Genomic DNA, 16,632 nt, shown 5'->3' with positions numbered 1-16,632 from the left:
TCTGTGTGCACTTTACTCGTTTCACATAGAAATCAATTCTGGGTGGAATTTTATGCTCAGAATGTCGATATTATTCATCCATCTGTTTTAAAATGGCTTTGTAAAGGGTTATATGTCAATGAAACTTTATCAGGACATAATGATGCACAACCAACACTCCTCAATCTGTCAAAAGCTTGTCTCAAAGTGTTACTCAATACACTCATGAAGTCTTATTTGATTGCATTCAAAGGCACTACCTACTGTACAATTGATATTGTTCAATGAAAATATAAGAATAAAGACATGCATTTAAAAATAGATGAAGAAGTTATGACAAACATGGGCCAAATGCAGAAGCATAGAAGTCATTTGAAATATCTTTATGCTATTATACACTATTTAAAAAATACAAAGATTGTTATTATATAAAGCATACAACTGTATGTTCACTGTAGATTATTTTATGTTCTATTCATTAGAATATGGTTTTCTTAAAGATGCAACAATCGGTGAGGGAATGTGTTATCACCACCAGATGGCGCTCAAAACACAATATTAACTTTGAACAGAAGTCTGCAGCAAACACATTTCATTTTCCTCAAGGTGGGACTGCCAAAAATAAGTAAATGCATCAAAATGCATCAAAAAAAATCTAACATGGGCTAAGAAACAAGGCTACAGTCCATTGTGTTTACAATCAAGGTTGTATTTTTTAATGTCTGTGTAGTTCAAGAGCTCACGGCTGTATTAATTTGCAGCGGCACATAATCATTTGTCCACATGGTGGCACTAAAGTATCGTGTTAATGTCTGGAATGCACGACTTCCCTCTATGCACATACTGTTAAAGGCCATGTATTAATTGCTAACGTTTATTTATTTACTTTTATACAGTTTAACAATATAATCAATTCCCGGTAAAGACAACACATACAGGAAACCTGACAGAAACCTCATCCATCAGGTGTCTTGTGCCTTCATCTCATAACTGATATCATTAGCCTGCTATTTTGTTGTTGCGTTTTTCTTTTTATTTCTAAGTATATATTATCTTTAAGTGTGATTTTGCATTTGATCTCACTGTTTTTTATTTCACCTTTATATTATTTTTGGTAATCAAACTATGGCTTTCCTTTGGTTAGTTGGGCTATAAGAAATATACTTATTTAGCATTGTTCCTGCCTTCTTTACTATCTGGCCCCGATAAGTCCTGCATGTTTTCTTTGAAAAAATGCAGTTGTCCCCTTATACTATGCAAAAGAGGAGCAGTGGTAATGTGCAGTCGTGGACCCAGTCTCTCCCTCTCTCTCTCTCTCTCTCTCCCTCTCTCTCTCTCTCTCTCTCTCTCTCTGGCTGTAGGCAGACAGTATTATGTAATGGCAGTGCCTCATACAAAAACAAGACACAAACACAAGTCTGATTTTAATATTTACTGATGGACACACTCACTATAAACGTCTCGAAGTTGTTGGCGTTATTAAAAACTCACCTGAAGATTTGGTTAAAGCTGTTGCCATATGGTTTCCCTTGGACCGGGGCCATGAAGAGAAACACTGTTATCCCGTATGTCTCACTCTTTCTTTTTCGCTTCTAGAATAATAACCAACACAGACCAGCAGATTAGACGCCACTGTAGTCCTCCCAACCCCTGGCATGTAACAGTGGTATTGGCCTGGGTCAGTTGTTACCCCCGGCACACACAAGGCAACAAACTGTTACTGTATCATTTTATGACCGCTGTTTATGTCCAATGTCTGATCGAACTGACTTGATTATTAGCACTCCACAAAACCTGGTGATATTATTGAATCAGTATTGTTCAGATAGATTCGATCACATCGAATGACTCTATTGTAGATTTGAGTTTGACCCGTGTATTGTGAGTGTGTCTTTGCTTGTTGCCTGGAGTTTTTTGTTTGGTTTTGACTGGCTGCCCAGCCACATGCTGTGAAAGCCAATATGCATTCCAGTTGAGAACATTCTGCTTTATATCCTCCTCCATGTCCTAAATCGTTCTCCTGTCATAGCATTTGGAATTGTTTGTTTCTAGTTTTCATTCCAGCTCATCCACGTCGATGGATCTCAAAGCTATCGTAGCCGTTCTCGCTCTCGGAGGGAAGTTGGAATGGCCATCGCCTTTTAACCTGAAGAATGCTTCGGTTGTGCAACCACAGCGAGCTCGATCTTTGCTGGAAAAATACATGTGGTTCTGGAAAAGGCACTTGTTAATTCAGCGTTTTAAAGTACAGTTACAGCCAACTTGCAATTGATTGACACCCCTGCAGAATCATTGATATTTCGAACTAAAAGAAGAAACAGCCTGGTTATACTCTGATATATAAACGGTGTGCTCAACATCTGTTAAAAGGCCAGCTGGTGCCCAGGAAAATTGAAAGCTGGACTTTCTTTTAAATTAGCCTCTGTTCTCAATACATAAGCCCAGCTGGTTTTATTAGACCCTTTTATCTCTTTATCTCCAGGTGCAACTTTTTTCTAAATCTAGTCCTGAAAGTTCTCATTGGTTTGTGATTGTTTTTCAATCCCATTTTTAAGGTCCCTGAACCCACATGTAAAATAACATCATGCACCTTGTTATGCATAAACAAGGTTTTTAATTTATTCACCATTAACACTTCTTGTCATTTTCTTTCCAAACCTTCAGTGTTAATTTCGGTACATTCCAATGGTGATAATTCTGAAATGTGTAAATTCTCCTGTGGCGTCTGGGGGGTGCCGCGGTGAATGTACAGTGAAAAATGTTTAGTGCATCTATTTGCATTATTGATGGGAATTCAACTCATTTGAATATCACTGGACAAGAGTCGGGGTGGTAAATCTACGAGACTGAGCTGACTAATATGTTTAATTAAGGGTGATATATTACAGCCTATTAATTATTTACAATAACGGCAATCATGACCGCAGTCATAGGGACAAAGAAAATGAGGATCCGAAGAAGGTGAGATAATGAAGGTACCGAAATAAAATTCAACAATTGAGAAAAGCTAGTGTGTGTGAGCCGGTATAATGCCACAGATTCAATTCATTCTCTTTCTTTTTGTACTTTTAAGGGCAAGGCTGGGAGATGCATGAAGCCGATATCCTTGAACGGTTAAAGACCTGCGTGCCTCCAAAAACCACTGTGAAAGGTGGACTCGGTCCTGAAGAAGAAAAGCCGCGGCCTTGCGGGGATTAGCCACAGGACATTCCCTGTGGATGGCTGTCCCTTTTTTCCCAGAGACACTGTAATATGATTACTCTGTTGTTTGCGCCCGGTCCAGTGGTTAAGCACTATGGATAGGAGGATTCGGCCACCTCCAGGATGGACAATGGGAGGGAGAGGATTTTTTTTGGAGGGAAAGTTGGAATTCTGCTTCACTGAGGACAGCTGGGGTCTTGCACTTAGAGGGGAGAAAAGAGAAAAAAATGTCCTTTTCTTTAGCTGAATGAAAGGCAGCTGTATGGTGCTCTGTATGACTGCGTTCAGCAGAGGTGCACCGGGCAAGGTCAGCGGTGCTCTTTGGATCTCAACAGGAGCCCCGGGGTCCTCTCATGCACCCCTACTGTTACACAGAGGAAGGGCATTCTCGAACAGACGTCATTTTAAATGTTTATCTATACAAATAACAAACAGTTCCCCTTGTTACCATTTTAAAAAGCTCCAGGACGTGTTGTTTGCAGAATTTTTTTTTGGCAGATTTATCACATGTGTTTTGTTTTATGCCGATCAGTGAGTGTAAGCACAAAAGTACAATCGTTTGCTAAAAACCTGAATATTAGGGGGTGGGAGTGTAACACAAGTTTGGTGATAGTGATAGTGATAGTTCACCCCCAAAAAAAGTATTTTATTTATTCTTCCTCATGTCATTTTAAACCAGTGTGACTTTCTTTCTTTATTCTGCAGAACACTAAAGAAGACATTTTGAAGAACGTTGGTAACCGGACAACATGGACTTCCACTGACTTCAACTGACACATGTCTCAAAATATCTTCTTTTGTGTTCTGCGGAAGTGAGAAAGTTATATAGTGTTGGAATGACATGAGGCTGAATTGATGATGCAAGAACTATCTCTTTAAACGTTTTTAGTGATGCTGCGTTTCTGTATGTTATTCTTGAGACAGAATTGCTGTGAGTTGAAGCTATGGTCAGCAGTGTTTGTTTGACAGATCTGTCATTAATCATCGTTGTCATTGTTTAAACTGTATTGGGTGTCTTGTATTGTTCAAAAGAACTACAATAGTCCGTCTCAGCTGTAAGAACGTTTATATAATTTCACCAAATGGAAATGGCAGGGATGCCTCTTTAAAAGGGAGTCAGTATTTAGCAGAACACTTTGGTTAAGGCGTTCTACTCCCATTAAAGGAAGTTAAACCACCCATGTGTTCAATGAGACTGGCAAGAGTGCACCTACATGATGGATGTCTGACAGCCGACGTCACTCATTTCACTTTTGACAGTTTTGATCCAGCACAAAAGAACCTCTGCAGAGCCACATATTTATGGTTTCTGCTCTTTTGATTCATATCTCCCTGTGCTAAATTTGATCCAGATTTTACTGGTGATTTTTTGGAGAAAAAATACTCAAGTGTAGTTTTTCTATTTAAAGCTCATGCGATTAATGACGCCACGGTGTATGAAATATTGAGGAGACTTGTGCAGTACATCATAGATCCAGAGTTTTTGATTTTAACAGTGATTAGGTTCGCATTAGGAGGAACAGAAAATTAGGGATTAGGTGTGCGAGAAAGAGGTCAGTGATGGAGGCTGACTGTTACTAAAAATATGCAACTTAAGATACAAATAATATATTTAAATATAATAACTTTCTGTAAATTAAATTCTTGCTGTTTATTTATTAATTATTTTTATTTTATCATTTTCTTTTTGTTATATGGATACGTTTGACCATGCTTACTTTACTTTAATTTCATTGACTGTTATGTATAGATTTTGTCGTTTTACGGTTTTTCCGAGACCTAGTCTAATCTACAAAATATACAGTCTTAGTTTTTGTGTGAATTATTTATATATTCATACACAAATTTTAAATGATTAAAATGAGAAATTTATAATAAAGGCTATTTTAAAAGAATATCTGATTGTGTTTTAAGATAACACAAGAAATGCATTAAGAAAATGTTTAAAATGTATTAAATAGTAACCATTGCCTGGAATGTTTCTGTCCAAATACTCAGAGAGCATTTACAGATTGTGAGATGTGTGACCTCTGAGGATGAAGTTCTTGTCATCCGAAACCAGCACAGGTTTAACCAGCCCATTCCTATTGTTCAGACTGCTGATACCAGATCAGTATTGATCAACGGATCACCTTGTCATCTAACCAAACAGGTAAGAGGTTGGGGGAGAAAAGAGGTAAATATGCACTCGGTAGAGTAAACTGCTCAGTCAACATGACTATTTCAACCCATTAACAAGAGAATACACCCATTCCTTAGGAAAGATGAATAAGAAGGAAGAAAGACTGTCTTAAGAGGTGCTGTGTTAAACATATTTCTATACTAACTATAGACTGGGATACCCTGCCTATAAAAAAACAGCTAAAAACATTTTTGTGAGTCACTGCATTTCTACATAAAATCGTTAAGTAATTCAGTGAAAGTATAACCTTGATATCATGGACTGAGTAAATCCATGTCAAATATTGAAATCATAGTAAAATGAATGGTTAAAGTCCAATTTTGACGCTCATTTTCTCATAATTCAGTGATGACACTTGGTTTACCCAGACTGGGTCACATATATATTTGTTAACTACCTATCGCCACCATGACTATGCGTATTTAAGCAAGTTGCATAGCTGAAATTCCTTTAGGAGCGGCAGACCCTCCCCTACGCCCCTAGGAAGACTTTCACTTTATTTTCACATATTTTACTCCATCTCCAAACAGCTGGTGTAACAGCCTCGAACAAATTAATTGAATGATGGCAACAAGTACGGGTTTGAAAATGCATCTTCATTCATGCACAGGGAGGGGCATTTTGTACAGGAGAAAATCCAGCCAAGGTCAGAGGAAAGGGTCAGAGGTCACGGGGGCAGGCCTTAGGCACCCCAGGATTATACAAGTGAAAAAAAGAGCCCATTCAGCCAAAGCCTTGAGCGAGACTGACAAAGCTCCACTGTTAGCTCAATGTATACCTCTCACGAACAGAGCAGCCTACTTTGGTACACAAATGTATTACATGTACATGTATATACACTACAGGTTAAATTTATATGTCACATTTATGTAAGCATGTTGCCAAGTACTCCCGCAGAATAAAACATTGCAAACCCTTCAATAAGATTTATAAATGTGTTACGAAAACAAATGAATTGCATTATTCATATAATATAAATCAATTAAGGGCTATATGAAGAAACATATAAACAATAGATCATTATTAATAAGACTGTAATGACAGGTATAGGTCTACTGTATTAGGATTTTTCCACAAGTGTGTTTTTTGATTTCCACTTTTGTCTCTTGACAACACTACCCTCCCTCCTGCATAAATGTCAGAATCTAATTTAGGTCTCATCAGGGTTCTCTACTGTAAAATGTGGATTAGATAGGAGATTAGGCCAGTGCCTTTGTCTTTATCCCCATTCAAGTAAGCCAGCACATCGTGCAGCTCAAAGGTGATGGTGTTGTATGATCTCTCATCACAGGCTTTACAGAATCTCGCAGTTTCCCTCTATTTTTTTAGTCTGTCAGCAAAAAGTGATGCACTGCAGGACAGTTGTGATAAATGCTGCTGAAAATGTGTTACAAATGTAGCCAATAGACTGAATAGAATTTGCAGAAGGGGAACCCTAAAAAACTCAAACTTCAAAAGTGGTGTAGCCTGCATGGTTATATTTGTGTTAAATAATAAAATAAACTATAATATACTCTGAGAAATGGATGATTAAAACATACAAAGGATGATTTAAAACTATTTAAAAAGATTTCAAATTAAAGCGAATATTGGCAAAATAAAAAATCATTGTTTCCCTCAACTTTGGATAGCATCTGCCAAAAGACTAAATGTAAACTATATATCTGAAATATTCCAGTAATTATTCCAAAAAAGTTTTTATTATTTGTCCTGAAAATTAAGTTATTTATACCCTAATCATTTCTCTCGCGATCAGTTTATTCCGTTCAAAATGATATTTCCCCACACAGTTCCTAACTCAACCAAACAACAAATACACCTCCTTCACCCAGATCATTCTGTAAACATAAACACGCTGTTTTATGTTTATTTATAGCGTACTGGAACAAGCACAAGCACAGGTAGTGATAGTCGAAGGTTCGCGATGAAAGTCCAGGCACACTGTTGACGATGTTCCAGACACACTGGCCTATATTCCGCAGCCCCCCTAGGTGTCTCACTTTAGCAGTGTTTGTTACGACTCCGGCGAGGATGCGCGCTGACGTCACCGGCGCGTTGATTTGCTAAGCGGCGAGCAGAGAGGAGTTAGTGCGCGTGAGAGCGGGTACTGTGAACTGCGTTACTATGCTATAGTCCCAATAACCGCACACTCGGAAGCGAAACGTGCGACACAGGTGAGTACCGGCGTCCGCTTTTAAAAAAACCTACCTTCCCTGACAGACGCGCGTGTCTGCGCGTTTGTGGATTCAGTTTGGGAAGTGTTCACGTTGATGTGATCGTTTGCTCTTTAATTGTGTTCATCAGACGTCTTTGCGCTCACCATCACGCCAAGTTCCAGCGCGTTCTACTGTTGCTTCAACGTCGCGAAGTTGAAGGATGAAAGTGCGCTGAAAAGTTAAAGCGCTCCTGTCGGCGGCGTCACCTGATGGATACGGGTGTTTATGTTCATCTTTACACATGTGGAGATGTTATGTTGACGTAAGCGTGCGCTTTAGTATTCGGGGGACGTGAGGTCTGCTCTCGCACCAGACAGTGACGCGCGTCCATGTGCTTGATTCTGAGCGTGACTGTTTCAATTTGAACATTTTAACGTTGTCTGATCCTGTCAGAAATGCGTTCGGCTTCTTTTGTGTGAAGAACGTCATAGAATAAATACAAGTAAATGTTTGTTTTATTTTGCTTGTCATCTTTAAATCAGAGCCTGCTTTGAGATGCGTGTCCCCGTCTCGAAATGAATCGATTTTTATAGCGAACTCGAATGTTTTTCTTTTATTTGTTTCTTATATAGACGAATTAAAGCGTCAATTTATCACTCAGAAATTGCCAGTTATATGTAACTAATATATAACGAAATCAGTGATTTAACTTATATATGTTCACGTGCACACACGATTCATTTCAATCGTGTATCGATCGGTCTGGACTGGACTTTTAAGTGGTTTTGTATAGAAAGATGACGTTAATCACGTCTGTTGTTTTATGCGAACATGTGTAAATCGTTTTACTCACTTCTTTGGTGTTTATTAAAGTGATGTGCAGTGCGCGTGAATGAACCTGCCGTCGTGTCTCCTCGGTACAGTTAACGTCAATGAAAACGCGTTTATTACTAACTGATCATTCGCGCCTCTGTGTTCTGTAATACGGTTGTGAGAATAGCTTTCCGGGGGTGAATGCACAATACAATATGTTCTTACCATTGCACTTGTCGGCCTTTATCATAACTTTCGCTTATTTCGGTAGTGAAAATGAAAAGCGCGTCACCCACAGCTGAGACGATAGTCTGCCATATAGACAATAAACTAATGCGCGCGTCTGCCGTTCTCTGGAGCAGGTTGATGGGAAAAAAACATTTTAATTTTCAATGTATGTGATATTGATTCAGATACTTTGTAGATGACCTGCTTGAGACCCTCTCTGCTTTTACTAAAACGTTATGGCGGATCTTCTAATTATGTTCAGTTTAAAGTGCTTGTGTTAAATGATCTACTTAAATGACACGATTATTGCAATCCGTTACAAGCGTATGATAGTTTTTGTTTAATATAGCGTTAAATTGTTTTTCTTTCCAAGCAGATTTTTCTCATTCCGATTATAGAGAGAAAACATTTTGGCTTGGTGATAAATTATAATAATGGTAAATCTAATGTGAAATATGGATATCATTTTGATGGTAAATGTCCATATTCTGTTTTTTTATTCACAGATGATTATCTGTTGCAACAGCCCCATTGACCTGACATTGATCTAATATGTTTGATTTATTTTGAAACATCATGAGGATCAATGCTGTGAATGTTTTATGTCTGCGCATTAAAGACTATTTTACAAGATGGTTTTAGGCATTTTAGGAGCTGTGTTGTCTCATCCTCTGTTCCAAACTATTCCTGGCAACAGCTCGCCTCACTCTCCATGCTCGGCTCAGTATCCCTGTCTGTGATGAGAATACTGAATAAGATGCCGTTTCATTTCAGGAGGCTGTTGATGGGCTTTGTGAGGCGAGCTTGAACACATAGAAACAAAGGCTTGATTACGGCCACCCTTTAACAGCACTAAAGCGAAGTTTACACGTTCCTCATGTGGGACACTTGTCTTTTTTGTTTTTTATTCTTGCACATTTTTAAGAGACCCATTTGGGGATTTATTTTCACAATCCCCTGCCTAAAGTGTTCTTTGATAGCAATTTACCGGTAAAACGGTGACAATTTGTATATTTAAAATTAACATTGTGGCGGTTTTCATCAACAATGAAAGTTATGTAAACATCTTGACCTAACTGTGTGTTTCTCTTTTATCTCTTTCATCCAGATTGAACTTATCTTGTTTACAAAGATAACTGAACAGACTGCTACGTGGAAAGCAAGACTCATGAGTTGGCCGTGTGGATTTCAGCGACGTTATGGATTTGACTAAAATGGGTATGATCCAGCTCCAGAATCCCAACCATCCCAATGCCCTGCTGCACAAGGCAAACCAGATGCGCCTGGCCGGCACGCTGTGCGACGTGGTCATCATGGTGGACAGCCAGGAGTTCCACGCTCACCGGACAGTGTTGGCCTGCACCAGTAAGATGTTCGAGATCCTCTTTCACCGCAACAGCCAACATTACACTCTGGACTTTCTCTCACCAAAGACCTTCCAGCAGATTCTGGAGTATGCCTACACTGCCACGCTCCAAGCTAAAGTTGAGGATCTAGATGACCTGCTGTACGCGGCAGAGATATTAGAAATAGAATACTTGGAAGAGCAATGCCTGAAGATACTGGAGACCATCCAGTCCTCTGACGAAAACGATGCGGAGGTTAACATGAACGACGGCGGGGCCGAAGACGATGAAGAACGCAAGGTGAGGCACGGCAGGAACCCAAAAAAGCATTCCATGGAGGAGAGCGCCTATGTCTCTGCTGCACAGCAGGCGCTGGCACTGTCCGGAATGGTGGATCAGAGTCCGTCAGTATCCACCTCCTTCGGTCTCTCCACCCTGAGCCCAACTAAAGCCGCCGTGGACAGCCTAATGAGCATCGGCCAGTCCCTCCTGCAGAGCAGCATGCACTCCGGCGTGGGATCCGAACAGGCCCTGCACGGCAACTCCCACCCCATGATGGGAGAGATCAAGATGGAGATGATGCAAGTAGACGAGGGCGGAGAGCACGACAGCCCCAAAGGCCTGGAGTCCAGCGGCTCCAGCAACGGCGAGCGAAGCGGAGACCATGACAAGAATCGTGACGGGCCTGGAACCCCCACCAGGAGCAGTGTGATCACCAGTGCCCGTGAGCTGCACTACGTTAGGGAGGAAGGCGTTGGAGACCAGCAGTCCGAGGTCAACCAGATGGGGCTTGAGGCCATGGCGGGAATGACTGAAAAACACTTGGCGTCGTTGTATGGCTTGCCACCCAACCATAAGGGTGAAGCCATGCTGTCTATGCCTGCCTCGATGGCTTCATCCTTACACATGGCACCAGCCCTGGCCATGTCCATGGACTTCAGTGCCTACGGGGGGCTGCTGCCTCAGAGCTTCATCCAAAGGGAGTTCTTCAACAAGCTCGGTGAGTTAGCTGCTGGGATGAAGCCCGACGGCCGTGGCCAACACGAGCGCTGCAACGTTTGTGGTGCTGAACTTCCTGACAATGAGTCCATTGAGCAACATAGGTAAGCCGGTCATTCCGTTCATGTAACATTTATGCATTTTGCACACATTGTTTATGCATTTTTGCGCATTCCCTAAAAATATAACCCATGCACTTACATGTTGAAGTTAAAGCCTTGTTTGGTTGTAGATTTGTTGTTGTGTTTTGTACAGTATGTTATGTTGCAACTTGTTCTTTCTGAGTGTTTTTTCTCCTTTGGTGCCATGGCAAGGTCTGTAATTCAATTACTTTACTGTGCTCTGTAAAACAGTGGAGCTTAAGTGGCCATTTTTAGAAATTCTTTGATTAAAGAACTTAGTTGCTGGGAAATATTAGTGGAAGACGAGTCGTGATGGTTAACTGTTGATTGCTTATCTACTGTCATGCTGGAGGTCAATTTGTTTAACACTCCGCCTGTGGTGGATACGAGACGGAATGATTGCGATGCTGATTTACGAACGAATATGTTTTCCTCTCACTTTCCCCTTATCAAGAAAAATGCTCTTCAGATGAAATAAGATTTGAAAGGGCTGAGAAATAAATAGGTCAATTACGCTATACAATATCTTGTTAACTCTTTGAAACGGCTTCAAGAAGTGTTGAAAGAAAAACTCTCTTGGTTAATTTCTTACTATAATTAATGGATTAAATAAATTAGGTGCCAGTCTGACGGTATTGGTTATGTTATTGATTTTGTTTAATTAAAAAACTATTTGTTCGAGATGAAAAATATAAAGATTGTAGGCAATTGAAATGATCAAAAGGAAATCACTCTTTACTTAGTGAGTTTAATTTATGCGCTTGCCTGTTTCTATTCTTCTGCTTACTGTAAGATGTCGTGTGTTGAAAGATTGCCAAACGTTCACACAGTAGATGAGGCATTCCCCGGCTAGTGAAGAAAAATGATTATTTTTAACTTTGTTGCTTTAAGCGGGCGCTCTGGCGTTGGGTGCTGATCACTTCCAGGCCTGCTCCGGTGGCTGCTGACTGGTCCTGGAGAGGCTCTGGCTTAGCCTATTAGCCGCACCTGGAGAGGGGGCAGGATAATGGGAAGCAGTCTCCCCACCCACCCTTGACCCCCATGGTGTGGCCAGTGATGAGTAAGCCAGCCTGGGCCCCAGCCACCCGGGACAAGCAGGGCCTTATTAGCTTTATGAGTGGTGCAGACTGTCCGGCCCAGGAAATGAGGGCTGCGTGGAGGACCCGGGCCGACCTCCACGGCGTAACCTTTTGGCCACTTGGCTGGCCTCTGGGTTTTGTCAGTATGACTTGTGGGGGTGTTAAAGGGGCTTGGGCGAGGCGAGGAAATCCACACCAGACGATATCAGCTTTTGAAGCCTGTAATCACATCGTTGTAGGAAACTGCAGCGTGTTGGCCAGAAGGAGTGTCAATGGAACTTGGTTATGATTGTAGTGCTCTATTATTTTTATAGTCTTTTAGAGATGAATTTAAATGTGCAAAACAGAACTGCTAACTGGAACAAGTCAAATGTTAGATTACCGCACATCACTGTGGGTGTTATTGTCATTTGTTTACAATAAATCAAGATCCACTTAAGTAATGATATTTTGAAGAATGTTGGTAACCGAACAATAGCATATTCATTCACTTCTATTGTACAGACCATTAACCAATGCAAGTCAACGGGTGTCACCTTGGATTGGTTACCAACATTCTTCAGCATATCTTGTTTTGTGGTCTGCAGAAGAAAGTCATACAGGTTTGAAATGACAAGAGGGTGATTAAATGGTGACAGAATTTTCATTTTTGGGTGAACTTTGACTTTAAAATCAGGCCAAGGACTGACAATACTTTGTGAATGTTTGACGGTTCTCTTAATCTGTTGGAATGCACAACGGAGATAGTTAATTTGATGATTCAGTTTCAACCTAAATATTCACGTCTGTGAAGATATTAATAAATCTCCCTTAATTACCTGAATTAATCGCCAAATAAAAATTTTGTATTCCCCATATGAACTTTCGGGTTGATGTTTATCTAAGACGGGAGTAATTGACAAACTGTGTTAATTTAAAAGTTGTCTGTACTTGTGTGAATCATCATGAGGTAAATTAATTAATGTCGGATTTTCTGGATTTTGATGTTCTGCATTTTGACTACACCAGAATGCAGCGTTTGCCATAATAGATTAACAGGGCAATGCAGTTATTTTTAAGTAGCACTGTGGAGATATAGTTTCACATTGTTTTGATTGGCTGATTATTAAGGTGGTGAGACTTTACAGTCTATTGTAATTCTGTTTACATCTTGCTGGACAGGGCAATGATAACAACAGGGTCAGATCAAGAAAACTGAGACGATTTTATGGTTTTAGATAGTTTCTTGCTCTTACTGTAGAGATATCAGTTGAATCAACTTATCTTTTAATTCGTTTGAAGTTGTAGGGATCCTCTTGTTCAATAAAAGCAATAAGAGTATAACAATTTCTATGGTTAGTTTTCTTTTTCTGAAAGCTCGGTTCCTGACGGCTCGCAGCATACAGGGCAGTGACTAATTACAGATTATTTAGCAACATCTTGTGCCAGGGTCCCTGCCACCTCTAGCATTCAACAGGAAAATATTTCTGTTCGGGGGTTCATTTGGGGCAACAGGTCATGTCAAGCGTCCCTAATTGTTTCCAGATTAGGTATGGGTCTTTCTGCGTGTAGGTTTGGTGGTGTCTGAGAGAATCAAGTGCGTACTCCCTTTATTTACAAATTCAGCTTTATACATTTGCTTTGGGTTATGATATAAAGATCTGAATGATACATGCATCAATTTCTAGATCTTTGGGAGGGTGAAGACTGTCCTATTAACTAGACCACTGGAGTAATCTTGTAATATCTGGCGTAGATTTATGTCTGAGGCTTGCCTAAATGAAGGAGTTTATTTGTTTTTCAATCACCCAGAATCCCCCAAAGGAGTTAAATCTAAGCTTGCTCTCAACACCGTAGCAGCTTTTCTGACAAAAAAAAACTAGAGGCATATTTTATGCCAAGAAAACATTTTGTGGTACTTCGACTAAAGGAAACTGATTACAGAAATATTTCCTTTCAACAATAAAATGATAAACACTCGCAGTGCTGAAATAGTTCACATGGAGAGGAGCTGTGCAGCATTCTGTGCAGTTCTGTGTTGTTTTGTTGTCTGTTTAATGGGAATTTCTGGTCTCCTAAGTGCCGCTCTCGTTGTGTGAATGAGATCAAGGCAGGGACCTTTGAAATCTACAGATATTACATCCTGTGATGTCTTTCATCATCAGGTGATGCTGATGGACTGAATCTGAGGCTGTGTCCTAAACCGAAAGCTGTGTTTTTGTATGGAAACTGGTATCTGTATATCATTCTAAAGCATCTTAATACAAATTCCAGTTACATTTTTTTAAAGTTATTTAACTCCAACATACCACATTTCTATTCCTTGCCAAATGCCAAAACAGACACAGAGGATTGTGGGAAATTTGAGTGGGATGTTGTTTGTTGTGCCTCAGTGAATAGGATGTTACACAAGCATTGGATTCTTACGAGAAGCAATGGCTTCCTATCTTCACTTCCTGTAAATTCAGTGTTTTAAGGTTTCAAATACAGCCTGGATCTCAGCTGGTTCCTTATGGTGGACAGGTGGAAGAGGGTCGAGCCAAGTCAGGTTAGCGTAGGTAGCTAGTAGCTAGCTACGTAGTTTCAACAGGAGGCAGGGCCTTATCAGTGCATATCAGCGATGACGATAACCCTGTGCTCTGCTTTCCACTATACCAAGAGCAGATGGGGTTGATAAGTCCTCGTGGTGCTGCAGAAAACAGATAACGTCAGGCTGCAGTGAGGTGAGAGGCACCTCACAACCTGTATGCTTACAAATGCAGATGAATCTCACCACAGAGCTGTAACGCTCCAGCAACGACCGTTTCTTATAGCAGTGTCCCTTAGGCCCCCTTTACACAACATCTACACAAATTAAAGTTTGTGTTAAGATATGTCCATTCTCTCAATTTATGGAATTTACATGTATATATTTAGGAAATATTGGATGTTTAGTTATATTTCTATATAATTTAAATTCTAGACACATTATTATATCTTATACTTTTCTTAAATAAATACATAGATGTGTATGTGTTTATAAATACAAAACGAATATGCACAGGGCGCAGACATATATTATTTTAAACACAAAATTTTATTCTGGATGTGATTAATCGCGATTATCCATTGTACAGCCCTATAGTTTTATTACAAATACCATGTTAAACTATGGTTATCATAGTAAAAACAGGGTAAATTTGTGGTTACTGTGGTAACTACAAATGAAATCAACTATAAATAAAGTTCCACTATTTATAAAGGTGTCATATGATGTGATTGTATACAAGTATAATGTCAGATGTTTAGGCACATTAAAAAAAATGATGCGTAGAGTTAGTTTGCGGAAGGGCATAATTTATAACATTTTAAAATGATATTAAAACTAAAAACATTTATTTCAATCGGCTTAAAATGACTAGAAAGTTACCAACAATTACACAGCAAATATAAGACACACAAAGTTGTTGTATCTAAACTTGTGGCTGGCTATTTGTGGTGGCATTCACATCGTCAAATTCAGAGAAAACTTGTGGTATTATTAAGATTTGGTCAATGATTTAATTTACCAGTGATATTGTGTTCCTCTGGTTGTTGTCACCATTACTCGACACTGTAAGGTTTCTCTATTCTCGCTGTAGTTTAAAAATAGTTTGAAATGAGGAGTGATTATATTGTATATTGTAAGGATCCCAGGAAAATCAATGCAAACAAAATCAAAAGTAATGTCCTGTGCTATGCTATGTCATGGTTATGTCTGAACTCGGATCATTTATTCGTCCGGTTTGCCTTAAAAAAATCCTACATGTTAGCTGGTTTGATGGAGTGTGGTATTTAACTCTGGAGCAGTATGGTAATTAAGAATGATTGCAATTAAACCAAAGAGACTTCAAACAAGTAGACCCTTCACTTTGTCAAGTTAGCCAATTAGCTTTCTGAAATTCTGTTGTGACTGCTCATGGTTACTCTGAAATGGGATTGATGCCCCCCAAAATGATGTTGACCTTTCCAAATATTTCCAGGACATTGAAATTTTGTGTTGTAAATGTTATCCATCTATCTGGATGTACACTCATATGTTTTTGTTCTGAAGTCGGATTTAGCTTTCTTAAAATTAATTGAAACGCTTAATTTATTTTTGATAAAAAATATTTTGGTCATGTTTTGAGAATTACATTTTCTTTATTGGTACTTGATTTATTTGCACAACTAGTAATTTATGGTTACAATTTACTGTGGCAAGTCATCCACATAGTATTTAAGGTGATAGGAAAGTACACCATCAAGAATATGTCTAATGCCTTTTGAAATGTGTACTTATGTAGTGTTACTTTTATGTACGGTTGTAGTATTTGTCAATGCAGCTCACATACACCAGCAGCTGGCAGGCATCCAATTATGGACAGCCTTTAAAAGGCGATGCTTGAACTGTAAAGATTTACACCACCACCCCTCTGATCTGGAATCTGCCTTCTGTCCTCACTGTCAAGACAAGAGATGTATCGATTAAAGACTTAACACAGGGTTGCATCATGTGTATTGGGCTGCGCACCTTGACTGCAGCCTCGC

General features: G+C 39.6%; 1 protein-coding gene across 2 annotated transcripts in view; it reads left to right on the top strand.

Moving 5' to 3' along the window:
- The first annotated feature begins 7,417 nt into the window (after positions 1-7,417).
- zbtb16a (zinc finger and BTB domain containing 16a) overlaps positions 7,418-16,632 on the top strand; it is a 91,748-nt gene continuing 82,533 nt past the window's right edge. Inside the window, exons 1-2 of one of the 2 annotated variants that reach the window (XM_056732013.1) lie at positions 7,418-7,536; positions 9,668-11,008. In XM_056732013.1, coding sequence (XP_056587991.1) covers positions 9,759-11,008 — 1,250 coding nt within the window. In that variant the 5' untranslated portion in view covers positions 7,418-7,536; positions 9,668-9,758. The remainder of the gene's footprint in view (positions 7,537-9,667; positions 11,009-16,632) is intronic. The other variant, XM_056732012.1, reaches the window with a different exon arrangement.

The sequence above is a fragment of the Triplophysa dalaica genome, chromosome 19, assembly GCF_015846415.1.
Source record: "Triplophysa dalaica isolate WHDGS20190420 chromosome 19, ASM1584641v1, whole genome shotgun sequence".
Taxonomy (NCBI): Eukaryota; Metazoa; Chordata; class Actinopteri; order Cypriniformes; family Nemacheilidae; genus Triplophysa; species Triplophysa dalaica.
The sequence above is the reverse complement of the archived record's forward strand: the minus strand, read 5'-3'. Positions and strand labels throughout refer to the sequence as shown.